At 38.2% G+C, this 14,384-nt stretch overlaps 1 protein-coding gene across 4 annotated transcripts in view; it reads right to left on the reverse strand.

Annotated features, from left to right (window-relative positions):
- Positions 1-1,449: 1,449 nt before the first annotated feature.
- Positions 1,450-14,384, reverse strand: part of FZD3 (frizzled class receptor 3) — an 82,374-nt gene continuing 69,439 nt past the window's right edge. For 2 of the 4 annotated variants that reach the window (XM_063086336.1, XM_063086334.1), the window contains one exon: positions 2,081-2,611. In XM_063086336.1, coding sequence (XP_062942406.1) covers positions 2,398-2,611 — 214 coding nt within the window. In that variant the 3' untranslated portion in view covers positions 2,081-2,397. Of the gene's footprint in view, positions 1,477-2,080; positions 2,612-13,711; positions 13,782-14,384 lie in introns of those variants that run through there. The other 2 variants (XM_063086335.1, XM_063086337.1) reach the window with 2 other exon arrangements.

Here is a 14,384-nt window from a genome sequence, read left to right on the forward strand (position 1 = left end):
ATGATTTACTGACTTAGTGTAAACAAGTTATTACAAGTTGGGCTTTTAGAGAAAAGGTTTACTAATTGTCATGTATGAGGGAATTGAGACCATGCCTGTCTTGAGTGCTAACTCCAGTTCCAAGGAGAAAGACAATGAAGACAGAGTAAAAAGAGAAACATTTTGGGCCAAGTTCAAATATATCTTATGAAGAGTTAATAATAATTCACATTAAGATATATGTACTTTAAAAGAAACAACATGATATACAAATTATTACTATCAGAAAACTGACTCTTCTGCCTGATGAAAGCTTCTTGTTTAACACCTAATTTCTTGGTATTTTTTGTTTTAAAGGGTGAGAGAGAGAAAAGTACACATAAATTAAACAAATCTCAAGAAATGTATATTAACAATCCTCAAACAAAAATTTTAAATCCTCAATAATCTTAATCACTTATATTTCATAATGCTTTACAGTTTTCACTAAGCTTTCATATAATTTTTTTCATTTGGTCTTAATTTGACAACTTGGTGAGGTAGGTAGAATAGGTGTTTACCTTCAATCTTCATTTACAAACAAGGGATCCAAGGCTCAGAGAGGTTGACTTGTTAAAGGTCAGAAACTATGATGTGGCAGGGCAAGGCTTCTCTGTAGTCTAGAATATTTTTGAAAGTGTGATTCTTGGATTACCTGCATAAAAATCACCTGTAGGACTTTTATAAATACAAATTTTAAAGTCCTACCACCTATGACTTATTGAATAAGAATCTCTAGGAGTACAGCCCAGAATTCTGCATTTTATAATGGACAATAAAGTGGAAAACAATCGCATATTAAATGGCAATGATGTAAAAGAGCATGAATCCAGCTAGACCTTCATGTGATATAATGATGCCATCAGATTATCATCAGGGGCAAGTTAGTTTAATATAGTGGGTTTCAAGCCTGGCTGCAGAATCACCTGGAAAGCCTTAAACAAAACAAAACAAAACAAAAAAACACTACCAGTTCTCATCCAAATGAGAGGAAGATGTTAGCATCAGATTCTTATCTGCAGTCAGGGTTGAGGTATATTTGTTTTTATATGCTTTTCTACATAACACACACCGCATTTTCCAGAATTTTTCTTTCCCTTCTGATCAATTTCATGCCTAATGAGTTCACGTCATATGGTAAATTATTTAAACAATATAAGATAAAATGTCAAGCATTTTGACTTGATATTTTTAAGACTAAAAGATATTCATAGCAAGACTAATCATGCTCCATTTAGCCACAATAATTTTTAAATACCCAAATTAATCACCACTTTGGACTTAGGTTATATAACTCGTATTTCAGCTGTAAACAAAATGATCCAGAAACAGAAAACAAGGACGCAGGGCAAAAGCTGTAGCCTATTGGCTACTGGGCAGTGCAAGTGCAGACAATTAACTCACTATAGTAGGAGCCTGGATAGCAAGGTCTGGTGGCTTTGGCAAGGTCACATCTCACTATAGAAAAATACAACAACAAATACAGAGAAAATAGTTTGCCATTTTGTAACTCTGGTTACCACAAAAAACCTTACATTGTGTGATGCTTATCTTATAACATGCCTCCACCGAGCAGATCTGAACATGAAGTTCTGTATGAATCAATACCATTACATGGGAAAAGATTGCTACAAATAAAATTTTTCCATCATGCATATTTATGGATAAGTTATAAAAATGCAGCCAGTAAAAGTAATATTTACAAAAGTTATAAAAACAACACATTACAGGGAAAAATTGCCCATCTCTGCTTTTATTCCCTTGCTAATCCCAATCCTGAATACCTCTGGATAAAGGTTATTTTGATAGACTTCTGAGAGAACCTTCCTTAGACTAATCAGATTCTTCTGTTGCACTTATTCTATTAGCTAAAATATCCTTGCTTATTTATCAAATTCTCCTGCAGTTTAAAAAAGTTCTTTTCTCATGTAGTGGAAATAAAACTACAAAGTCCGTCTGAGAAATAAACCTTGCATAGAAAATTTCTTTAATTCTGAAATTTTGTTTTATTAATAGAGCTACCAGAATGATATCTCACAACTAGTTCGTATTATATGAAAGTTCACTACAAAGCAGTCACCACGCACTTCGGAATTTTCTAAATATAAAATAAGTGGGTCTATAAAAATGCTTACCAGACAAATAATTATCTCTTCATAACCTAGAAAGAATTATTTTTGTGATGATGACATAATTTTTAGGGTACTGGATGCCTTGATGTTCCAAGTTTGATGCAATATAAAAAGCAAAAATCTACCTCTCCAGTGGATACAATCTGCACCTGACTGAAAGCATGATAACAGTGACTTACAGCAGTCACGCAAAGGCAAAGAATAAAATCTGCTTTTTAAACAGCACAAGTTTTCCACCTTAGACAAATTAAGCACTGGTTCCATCTTCTTCAATAACCCGATTCATGCTGGTGCCATGTGTGATGTGAGTCATGGGATTATTACTGAGATCTCTGATGCTGCTATGTCGCGACTGTTCATTGAGCCGGTGAGAACTACTATGCCTGGAGTGATCCGTTAGTCGTGACATGCTGCCATGAGGTAGTCTCTCCTCCATTCCTCTGTAACTGCAGGGAGTATACCTGATATAGGAGAGTTTATTTTGAAGTGGGTAACAGAGCAGTCTAGAAAATAACACTAATAATTTTCATGAAAATGCCTCAGTAAGTGAAATGATTAAGAAACCAACAATAAGAAAGTAATAACCAACTTTTGATTATTTAGAGAAATTCCATTATCACTGTATAATTGACACGGCTAACAAGAAAAAGGAGATAATCTACTCAGGCTCAGAATTAAGGTCCCATTCCCTGCAAAAGGACAAAAGCTAAGGTTAAGTAATGTTGGGTTACTCCATTAAGTATGGGTACTTTTCTCTTTTGAATGAGTTTTGAACATGGAGTGGGTTCAGAGAGAAGAAGAACACAATAGAAGAAACGTGTCATTGCCCCTGGAAGTCTAGAAGATTGGTTATAATTAATAGTAAAGGAAACTCAAATTTTACTAAAAGACTAGTACTGGAAGAGGGAATATGAGAAATCAGAGAGAAATTAGTGTCACCTAAAAAAAAAACATAAGTGAATGAATTGGCAAGTAATGATTAAGGTGTGTGCTGACAGCTTCTTTCCAGATAGCCCAGTTAACTGCTGAATGAATTACATGTAAGTGATCTTAATTTCTTTTCATTGGGGCTTGAGGCTGTGAAGATGCTCTTTCATAGAAGCTGCATCACTTGGAAGTTACATCCTAACACTTTGTCACCTATACTCCTGCTAAAGCAAATTCTGTTACCTCTAGCCCAAGACCCAGCTCAAGTATGTCAGCTGGGCTACACTGCTTATTGAAGGCAATCTCCTCCGTCACTGTACTTATCTTGAAAAAGGCAGCAGTGGTGGCTGTTAAATATTCTTTTGTTGCAATCCTGACTCACTAAGCCCCATCAGAAGAAAGAACATATAAAAAAATTATCTGCCATAAGAAATGAGAGACATTATTATTAGCTCTAAGCCAGTCAAGGTCATGAAAAAAAATTACAATTTTTTTATTAGTCCTTTGCTTATGGACCTAGTATGCCATTTATCAATAGTTCTGGCGTCATAGTGAGCTCTTTCAGGATAAGGACCATATTTTACCTATCTTTTATCCATAGTGCCTCAAGAAATAATTGTCTAAGATACTTTTTGTTCATACCCACAGTCATACATACACCCTTCTGTAAGAAGTATTTAATTTAGGGTGAGAAAGATAAAAGAGAACTGAGTATAATTTATAACTTTAATATATTAAGTGTTAAATAATGTTTCTAAAAATAGAATATAGCAGACAGTTTTTTTCAACAGTCATCAAAAGAACTAATCACAAGCAGCTGAAGATCTACTGGCTGCCAAAAAGTATTCATTTACCATTCCTTAATAACAATAACAAATTTCATGACTCAATGTCAATTATTTATAAAATTTAAGGTTCATAAAGATAGATTCATACAATACTGAGGTGTTCTAGTTTTATAGCGGTGCTTGTCAAATAACATTTTCATCAGATCTCAGAGTTTAAAAATTGAGAATTCCTTTGAAAATTATTTTTAAAAAGCAAGTCTTTTGTTTCCAGTTTGAGTAAAGCAAAAAAAAAAAAAAAATGAAAAGATGCATATTTAAATATTTTTAAAATGTCTCATGCTAATGGGTAACAGAGTATTTAATTCTTATTTATTAAATATTAAAAGACATATCAAATTTAGGACCTGAACAGTTTTAAATTTGTCCTGCATGTTTTGGTAAAATAATTACAATGTTCGCAAATGAAAACATTTCAGAATGAGCTTGTTATTCAAATTTAATAATTATTATTTTGCATTGTAATTATTACCCTAAAACTGAGGAGAAGATTTTCCCAAATATGATTTGCCAGCTGTTTTGGAGATCTTTCACCTCTCAATGGTTTCATAAGTATCTATTTTAAACAAATATAGCAAATGAAAAAGTAAAATATAATGCAGTATTCTAGTAATGATATAAAATTTAAAAATTTTAAAAACCTTAAAAAATATAAACTGTATTTTCTAAGACAAAACCTAAACGTTTGAGTTATAAATGAGATTCAAAGAATATTTTTCATAGAAAAAAATTACTATATTGAATAATTATGTCTAATTATTTAAATGACAAATATGGGTACTTACAAAAAATTCTAGAATATAAGCTTAGGCAAAACAACTAGAATGGTTAATTTGCTGCTGTTGTTTTCCAAAGTCAAAATGAAAAAGACTTGAACATGATTTACTCTTTTTGATTCTCCACACTATTTGCTACCATTAATCTGAGTAAATGAATTAACCGTAGTTTCACTAGTATCTCATTATTCATTCCCTAGCCTTCCCTTGTAAGGTCACTTACCAACCTGATCGCTCATTCCCAAACCTCCACCTACCTACTGTCTTTTCTACCCATCCTCTCATCTAACTACCAATTACTTATTCTTTGAAATTGACATATATGTGTAGGTGTATTTACTTAAGCCTGTTTTATTTCACATAGTCCAGAGATTGATAATTATCTCAGGGAGTCAGGACCAGAGTATTGGGAAGTGGGTGCGTGTGTGATCTCATGGCCAAGACACCATGAGATGATGACAGGATGGCCAAAGACAGTGTTACTATGCAAAGTTAAAAATGGACTGAAGCAGAAAGAAATCTCCATGAGATGGCTTTTGGAATTATGAAAATCCTTGTACAGATTTTTTTTTTTTTTTTTTGTCGATATACATTGTGGCTGATTATTGCTCCCCATCACCAAAACCTCCCTCCCCCCCCCCCCAACAATGTCTTTTCTGTTTGCTTGTCGTATCAACTTCAAGTAATTGTGGTTGTTATATCTTCTTCCCCCCGCCCCGGTTTTTTTTTTTGTGTGTGTGTGTGTGTGTGAATTTATATATTAATTTTTAGCTCCCACCAATAAGTGAGAACATGTGGTATTTCTCTTTCTGTGCCTGACTTGTTTCCCTTAATATAATTCTCTCAAGGTCCATCCATGTTGTTGCAAATGGCAGTATTTCATTCGTTTTTATAGCTGAGTAGTATTCCATTGTGTAGATGTACCACATTTTCCGTATCCACTCATCTGATGATGGGCATTTGGGCTGGTTCCAACTCTTGGCTATTGTAAAGAGTGCTGCGATGAACATTGGGGAACAGGTATACCTTCGACTTGATGATTTCCATTCCTCTGGGTATATTCCCAACAGTGGGATAAGCTGGGTCGTATGGTAGATCTATCTGCAATTGTTTGAGGAACCTCCATACCATTTTCCATAGAGGCTGAACCATTTTGCAGTCCCACCAACAATGTATGAGAGTTCCTTTTTCTCCGCAACCTCGCCAGCATTTATCGTTCAGAGTCTTTTGGATTTTAGCCATCCTAACTGGGGTTAGATGGTATCTCAGTGTGGTTTTGATTTGCATTTCCTGGATGCTGAGTGATGTGGAGCATTTTTTCATATGTCTGTTGGCCATTTGGATATCTTCCTTAGAGAAATGCCTACTTAGCTCTTTTGCCCATTTTTTAATTGGGTTGCTTGTTTTCTTCTTGTAAAGTTGTTTGAGTTCCTTATATATTCTGGATATTAATCCTTTGTCAGATGTATATTTTGCAAATATTTTCTCCCACTCTGTTGGTTGTCTTTTAACTCTGTTAATGGTTTCTTTTGCTGTGCAGAAGCTTTTTAGTTTGATATAATCCCATTTGTTTATTTTTCCTTGGGTTGCCCGTGCTTTTGGGGTCGTATTCATGAAGTCTGTTTCCAGTCCTATTTCCTGAAGTGTTTCTCCTATGTTTTCTTTAAGAAGTTTTATTGTTTCAGGGTGTATATTTAAATCCTTAATCCATTTTGAGTTGATTTTAGTATACGGTGAGAGGTATGGATCTAGTTTCATTCTCCTGCATATGGATATCCAGTTATCCCAGCACCATTTGCTGAAGAGGCAGTCCCTTCCCCAGTGAATAGGCCTGGTGCCTTTGTCAAAGATCAGATGGCAGTAAGTGTGTGGGTTGATTTCTGGATTCTCTATTCTATTCCATTGATCAGTGTGTCTGTTTCTATGCCAGTACCATACTGTTTTGGTTATTATAGCTTTGTAGTATAGCTTAAAGTCAGGTAGTGTTATGCCTCCAGCTTTATTTTTTTTGCTCAGCATTGCTTTGGCTATGCGTGGTCTTTCGTTATTCCATATAAATGTCTAGAGAGTTCTTTCCATTTCTGAGAAAAATGTCTTTGGAATTTTGATGGGGATTGCATTGAATTTGTATATCACTTTGGGTAGTATGGACATTTTCACTATGTTGATTCTTCCAATCCAAGAGCATGGGATATCTTTCCATCTTCTTGTATCCTCTCTAATTTCTCTCAGCAGTGGTTTGTAGTTCTCATTATAGAGATTTTTCACCTCCTTGGTTAACTCAATTCCTAAGTATTTTATTTTTTTGGTGGCTATTGTAAATGGGCAGGCTTTCTTCATTTCTCGTTCTGCATGTTCACTATTGGAGAAAAGAAATGCTACTGATTTTGTCTGTTGATTTTGTATCCTGCTACTGTGCTGAAATCATTTATCAATTCCAGCAGTTTTTTTGTAGAGGTTTTAGGCTGTTCGATATATAGGATCATGTCATCTGCAAACAGGGACAGTTTGACTTCATCTTTTCCAATCTGGATGCCCTTTATTTCCTTCTCTTCTCTGATTGCTCTGGCTAGTACTTCCAACACTATGTTGAATAGGAGTGCTGAGAGTGGGCATCCTTGTCTAGTTCCTGTTCTTAAAGGAAAAGCTTTCAGCTTTTCCCCATTCAGGATGATCTTGGCAGTGGGTTTGGCATATATGGCTTTAATTATGTTGAGATACTTTCCCTCTATACCTAACTTATAGAGGGTCTTTGTCATGAATGAGTGCTGAACTTTATCAAATGCTTTTTCAGCATCTATAGAGATGATCATATGGTCCTTGTGTTTGACTTTATTAATATGGTGTATCCCATTTATTGATTTGCAAATGTTGAACCAATCTTGCATCCCTGGGATGAATCCCACTTGATCGTGGTGAATAATTTTACGTATGTGTTGCTGTATTCTGTTTGCTAGTATTTTAGTGAGGATTTTTGCATCTATATTCATCAAGGATATCGGCCTGTAGTTTTCTTTTTTGGTTATATCTTTCCCTGGTTTTTGGTATCAGGATGATGTTTGCTTCATAGAATGAGTTTGGGAGATTTGCGTCCGTTTCAATCTTTTGGAATAGTTTGTAAAGAATCGGTGTCAATTCCTCTTTGAATGTTTGGTAAAATTCTGCTGTGAATCCATCTGGTCCTGGGCTTTTCTTTGTTGGGAGCCTTCTGATAACAGCTTCAATCTCCTTTATAGTTATTGGTCTGTTCAAATTTTCTACGTCTTCATGGTTCAGTTTTGGGAGCTTGTGTGTGTCCAGAAATTTATCCATTTCCTCCAGATTTTCAAATTTGTTGGCGTATAGTTGTTTATAGTAGTCTCGAATGATTCCTTGTATTTCAGATGAATCAGTTGTAATATCGCCTTTTTCATTTCTAATTTTTGTTATTTGAGTCTTCTCTCTTCTTTTTTTTGTTAGCCATGCTAATGGTTTGTCAATTTTATTTATCTTTTCAAAAAACCAACTTTTTGATTCATTGATCTTTTGAATTGTTTTTTGGTTTTCAATTTCATTCAGTTCTGCTCTGATCTTAATGATTTCTTTCTGTCTGCTAACTTTAGGTTTGGATTGTTCTTGTTTTTCTAGTTCTTTAAGGTGAAGTGTTAGGTTGTTCCCTTGCCATCTTTCCATTCTTCTGAAGTGAGCATTTAATGCAATAAATTTCCCCCTTAATACTGCTTTTGCAGTATCCCACAGGTTTTGGTATGATGTACCACTGTTTTCATTAGTTTCAATAAATTTTTTGATTTCCTGCTTGATTTCTTCTTGGACCCATATGTCATTAAGTATAGTGCTGTTTAATTTCCATGTGTTTGTATAGTTTCCAGAGTTTCATTTGTTATTAATTTCTAGTTTTAATCCATTGTGGTCTGAGAAAATACATGGGATAATTCCAATTTTTTTGTTTTATAAATCTGGCTGCTCCAACATTGGGTGCATACATATTTATCATTGTTATGTCTTCTTGATGGATCAGTCCTTTTATCATTAAGTAGTGTCCCTCGTTGTCTCTTTTTATGGTTTTTAGTTTAAAGTCTATTTTGTCAGATATAAGAATAGCTACTCCAGCTCGTTTTTCTTTTCTGTTTGCATGGTAAATCTTTTTCCATCCTTTCACTCTTAGTCTATGTGAATCTTTATGGGTGAGGTGGGTCTCTTGTAGGCAGCATATAGTTGGGTCCTCCTTTTCGATCCAGTCAGCCAGTCTGTGTCTTTTGATTGGGGAATTTAAGCCTTTTACATTAAGGGTTGTTATTGAAAGGTGTTGATTTATTCCTAGCACTTTATTGGTTGTTTGGTTGTCTTAGGTGTCTTTTGTTCCTTGCTTTCTGATTTACTGTTTGGTTTCTGTGTTTGTTGGTTCCTTAGGTTGTAGATAGCGTTTTTGTTTGCTTGTTTTCTCTTCATGAATGCCATTTTTATTATACTAGTGGGTTTTGATTTTTCTTGGGTTTTTCTGGCAGTGGTAGTTATTTTTCAGGAACCAAACCCAGTACTCCCTTGAGGATTTCTTGTAAGGGTGGTCGTGTGGTAGTGAACTCCCGCAGTTTTTGTTTGTCTGAGAAATATACTATTTGCCCTTCATTTCGGAAGGATAGCCTTGCAGGGTAGAGTATTCTTGGCTGGCAATCTTTGTCTTTTAGTATTTTGAATATATCATCCCATTTCTTTCTAGCTTTTAGGGTTTGTGATGAAAAGTCTGATATTAGCCTGATTGGGGCTCCCTTATAGGTGATTTGACGCTTCTCTCTTGCTGCTTTAAGATTCTCTCTTTGTCTCTGAGTTTTGCCCATTTGACTATAACATGTCTTGGAGAAGGCCTTTTTGGGTTGAATACATTTGGAGATCGTTGAGGTTCCTGGATCTGAAGATCTGTGATTTTTCCTATACCTGGGAAGTTTTCTGCCACTATTTTGTTGAATATGTTTTCAATGGAATCTCCATTTTCCTCCCCTTCTGGAATACCCATGACTCGGATATTTGAGTGTTTAAGGTTGTCTGATATCTCTCTCAGATTTTCTTCAATGTCTTTGATTCTTTTTTCTTTCTTTTTGTCTGCTTGTGTTATTTCAAACAGCCCATCTTCAAGTTCAGAGGTTCTCTCTTCAACTTCGACAAGCCTGCTGGTTAAACTCTCTGTTGTGTTTTTTATTTCGCTGAATAACTTCTTCAGTTCAGCAAGTTCTGCTACATTTTTTTTCAGGACATTGATTTGCTTGTACATTTCCTCTTTCAGATCCTGTATACTTTTCCTCATTTCATCATGATGTCTAGCTGAGTTTTCTTGTATCTCATTCAGTTTCCTTAGAATTATCACTCGAAATTCCTTGTCAGTCATTTCAAGGGCTTCTTGTTCTATAGGATCTAGAGTTTGAGATTTATTAACTTTTGGTGGTGTACTTTCTTGATTTTTTGTATTTCTGATATCTTTTTTTTGATGTTTATTCATTGTGGCAGGGGGTTTCACAGTCCACCGGTTTGAGACTATTGACTAACTAAGATGTTGCGGTGGTTGCCAGTTTCGTATGGCTACCTCCGTGACTGCTCAGGTGGCCTCTAGTGCCTTGTGTGTTATGGTTGCCTCGGGTCTTGGGCCTCTCCGGGGAGCCCTTTCTGGTCAGCTTGGACTCTGCTGGGCTGCTGGGTGTGTGATCTCTGTTGAGCTTTCACTTCCCGTGCAGGACTTCTCCCTGTTCCGTGTGCTCTGGCCCAGGCTATTGGATCGTGCAGTGGCGACCCCACAGGGTGTGTGGTTTCTGTTGAGTCTCCGCCTCCCTGGCCGCACGTCTCCCCACTCTGTGCGCACTGGGCTGGGCTGGGACGTGTCTTCTGCAACCCTCATCTATCAGCTGGGCCTTCAAGACCCTGCTCGGCACTGCCTCGCCCAGGAAGTCTACCAGGTTTCTGGTAGGCACAGATGACCGGTCGCTCTGGGTGCCTTTGTAGCACTGTGTAGATCTTTCTCGGAACTTGTTCACCTTTGTATCCCCCCGGTATGGATCGAGTCTAGCGCCCGCCTGCAGCCAGCTCTCCGGCAGGTTCAAGCGGACTTGGGAACTCTCCTACCACACTGTTCCCAACCAGAAATTTGTTAGGCGTTTTTCCGAACAGGTGGCTGCAGAGATGGTATCTGCCTCCCAGTAACAGGGAGTTTACCAGGGCCGGAGTCCAGGGTGTGGTGGAGTGACAGTCGGCCCCGCCCGTACTTCCTTGCCCTCCCAACACTGGCCGGGGATGCCCCACGCCACCAGCCCCACCAGAGAACCATGGAGGGAGTGGGAGGGGGGGCCGGTCTGCAGGCCCTGGGAAGCCCCGCGCCGGGGCAAGCAAGTGGGAAGGCTCAGTGAGGAACTGAGCGGAGCCTGGCCGGAGCTGCCAGCACCTGGGAAAATGGAGGCTGCCCTGGGGCAGTGAGTGAACCGGTGATGCAGGCGGAAGCTGGGTGGGCGTCAGCCCCCTGAGCAGGGCTGGGCCAGGGGTCACTCACAGGGCTGTGCCAAGTCGGGCGCTCACTCTCTGCCTCTGGTTTGTCGCCTTCCCCATTCTCGGCCGCTGCTGCCTCGGGCTGTTCAGTCGGTCCCGCGGCGTGGCTCGGGCATTCCCAGGAATCTTCTTTTATGCCGGCCTGAAACCTCGAATCCTGAATAGGGCAGCTGGTCGCCTTCAGCGCGTCCCCGGCCTCCGGGATCCTGTCTGCATCCACAGCAGCCCTGGCGCCATGTTCCCTGTTTAGAGACTCGCTTTTGCAGCTAAGAAACAGTTCTTTTCCTGCTCCATACTTCAAAGCTGTTGCCTGTAAATGAGGCAGCCTTTCCTGCCGAGGGCAAAGTGGCAGTCACCCCCCACGACCGGCCACCAGCAGCGGTCCTCCCTTAAGAGATGGCAAGAGGAAGGTCCACAAGTTTCCCGGCTGCCTGAGGCCCAGTGGCCGCCTTTTCCACCTCAGCTACTCCGCGTCAACCGCCGTAGTCACCGCCATCTTGAAAACCTCTCCCCTTGTACAGATTTTTAGGTTCAATGTGGTCTTGGAATCTCTCAAATGTGCCCTGAAGTTCTGGGTGTGGCAGAGGGTCCTACAGTGTGAGTATTCATGTGTCACATTACGGAACACCTTTAGTAGGCTGACGTCATAGCTCTGGGCCCTGGATTTCTAGGAAATGCCCAATTCTTTCTGAAGTTGTTATTTATTTGATAGATTTGTTCCTCTCTGTCTCCTACTGTACATATGCCTCCACTCTGCTGGATACTACAGAGGAATACAGAGATGTCTGTCTCCTAGCTCTCCTTCTCCAGAAGCTGCAAACTTAACTGACGAAAGTCAACTGTACTGAAAACAGTGATACAGGTAAAAAGCAATAAATTAACTGTCATGGATAATGGGATTACATACGTCTTAAAGGATGGGTACAATTTCGATTAAACAGAGGTAGGAAAGGCCATGACAAGAAGTCATTATCTAGCCTCTGGTTTTCATGACACTATACTTTTACAGATTCCCTCATATGTCTATACTCACTTTCTCTGAATCACATGCCCATCGTTTTCTTCCTGTATTATTATCATTATAAATACTTAGCAAGGTCTTGTTCTTGTTCTGTTCTTTTTCTATTGTGATTTGAGGGATTCTACCTCACAATTTTAATTACCAAGTACCTTATACTGATGATTATAAACTTCCTTATCTGAGCTCCAGTTCCATTCAGATCACATTGGCTGAAATCTATCTTTCACTGCCCTCAGAAATTCTCTACTCAGTATGAACCTATCTTTTACCACTCATTCACCCTATTCACCTTGTCTAAGATATTTCCATGGACCAATCTTATCTTTCTCTTTCCTGAAGTTCTACAACATCTATCATCTCCAACACTGTTTTAATTATATTCCGACTTGTGCTACTATTTAATTGGTACATATGTGTATGTCCTATCTTTGCTACAAGGTTACATACTCCTAGAAGGCAGAAATTACACCTTACCTTTCTTCTACATATTTCTCTACATGTATAGGAGTTCTACTATAAATAACTTTCATTTGTCATTGAAAAGAATGAAACCAATAATGTCAAACATTAAATAATGCTGAGAATTCAGGGATGGTGGTGATTGATAAAATATATTCTAAAAGATTCCCTAATACCCTTCTTCTTTATCAGTATCTTAAGTTAGGACCCTTAAATTACTGTAGAAACTTCCTAACTGGTCTTACTGACAATCTCCTTCTTCCCTCTGTTGTTGCCAAGTGATTTTTCTAAAATAAAAATCTGATTTTATCACCACAATGGCCAAAGTCCTGTAAAAGTTTCTTACTGCTATCAGGAAAACTCCTCAGCTTGGTTTCATCTTCTACAGTTGCCCAAACATACATGCTATGCTTGAGCTGTACATACCAAGGTACCTAACTGCCCGCTTGTCCTCCTCATCTCCGCATATGCTGTTTCATTGTCTTTAATTCCCAACTGCCTCCTCTGAATCCTATTCAAAGAAGTGCCATCTCTTCTGTGATGTTTTCTCTCACTTTCTGTGATGTTAGTTGTTGGTTTTCTTCTCTGGGATCCCAAAGCACCCTGTACATATTTTTATTATACCCATGGAAGTGTATTATAATTGATTGTCTACTCTTCTGTCTTCTATCTCTGCATCCCTAGCACTTAGAAGAATGCTTCTGATACAGGAGCGCTAAGTGGAAGGAAAGAAGGCAAGACGGAGAAAGGATCTTTGAATGTGGTTAAAAAGAGGTCACTGGTGATGGCAGAGGGTACAGTTTAGGTAGGGAGGGAGGAGAAAAAGGCTAGATCTACAGGTGATGAAGGATGGAATAGGTCCTTCACCATATATATTCAAAATACTCATTTCAAAAAGTTGGCAAGGAAAGGAAAAAGAAATGGATAAAAGAGAGAAGACACATCAGAGTCAAAAAAAGACTGCTGCTTTTTGAACCACAGGTCAGCTCTTCCTCTTCCCACTGCCAGTACTCACAGAATGCCCCCAATTTTTTTAGATATTAGAATTTTCATTCTTTCAATTTGTCAAACTAGAAATCTAAAAAACAAGAAAAAAAGAAAAAAAAGAAAGAAAATCTTTAGTGCATTCCTTCTCTTCAGCTGTTAATATTAACCTATCACCAACTCCTATCATTTCTTTTTTCTAAATATCTTTCAGGTCAGCTCTTCCTCTTCCCGCTGCCAGTACTCTATAAACCTTTATCATCTCCTGACTGAGTTACCGCAAAGCTCCTAAGCAGTTTAACCTACAGCCAGACTTCTTTCAAACATTCTCTGTGAAACTTTTTCAGAAACTGTCCCCACTCTGAAAATTAATCACTTCCTCCTCTATGCTACCTAGTAAATGGGGGCTGGGAAAACTAGGGACTGATGGCCAAATCTGGCCCCCTGCTATTTTTGTAAATAAAGTTTTATTAGAACACAGCCATTCCCATTTGACCACATATTGTCTATGGCTGCTTTCATACAACAACGGAATTGAATAGTTGCAACAGAGACTATAAAACTCATAAAGCATAAAATATTTACTGTCTAGCTCTATATGGAAAAAGTTTGCCAACCCCTGGCATATACACTATCATACTTACATTTTATTTTAACTGCTCATTTCCAATAATAACAGAAGCTGATATCAGGTACT

Source organism: Cynocephalus volans, chromosome 2 (genome assembly GCF_027409185.1).
Source record: "Cynocephalus volans isolate mCynVol1 chromosome 2, mCynVol1.pri, whole genome shotgun sequence".
Lineage (NCBI taxonomy): Eukaryota > Metazoa > Chordata > Mammalia > Dermoptera > Cynocephalidae > Cynocephalus > Cynocephalus volans.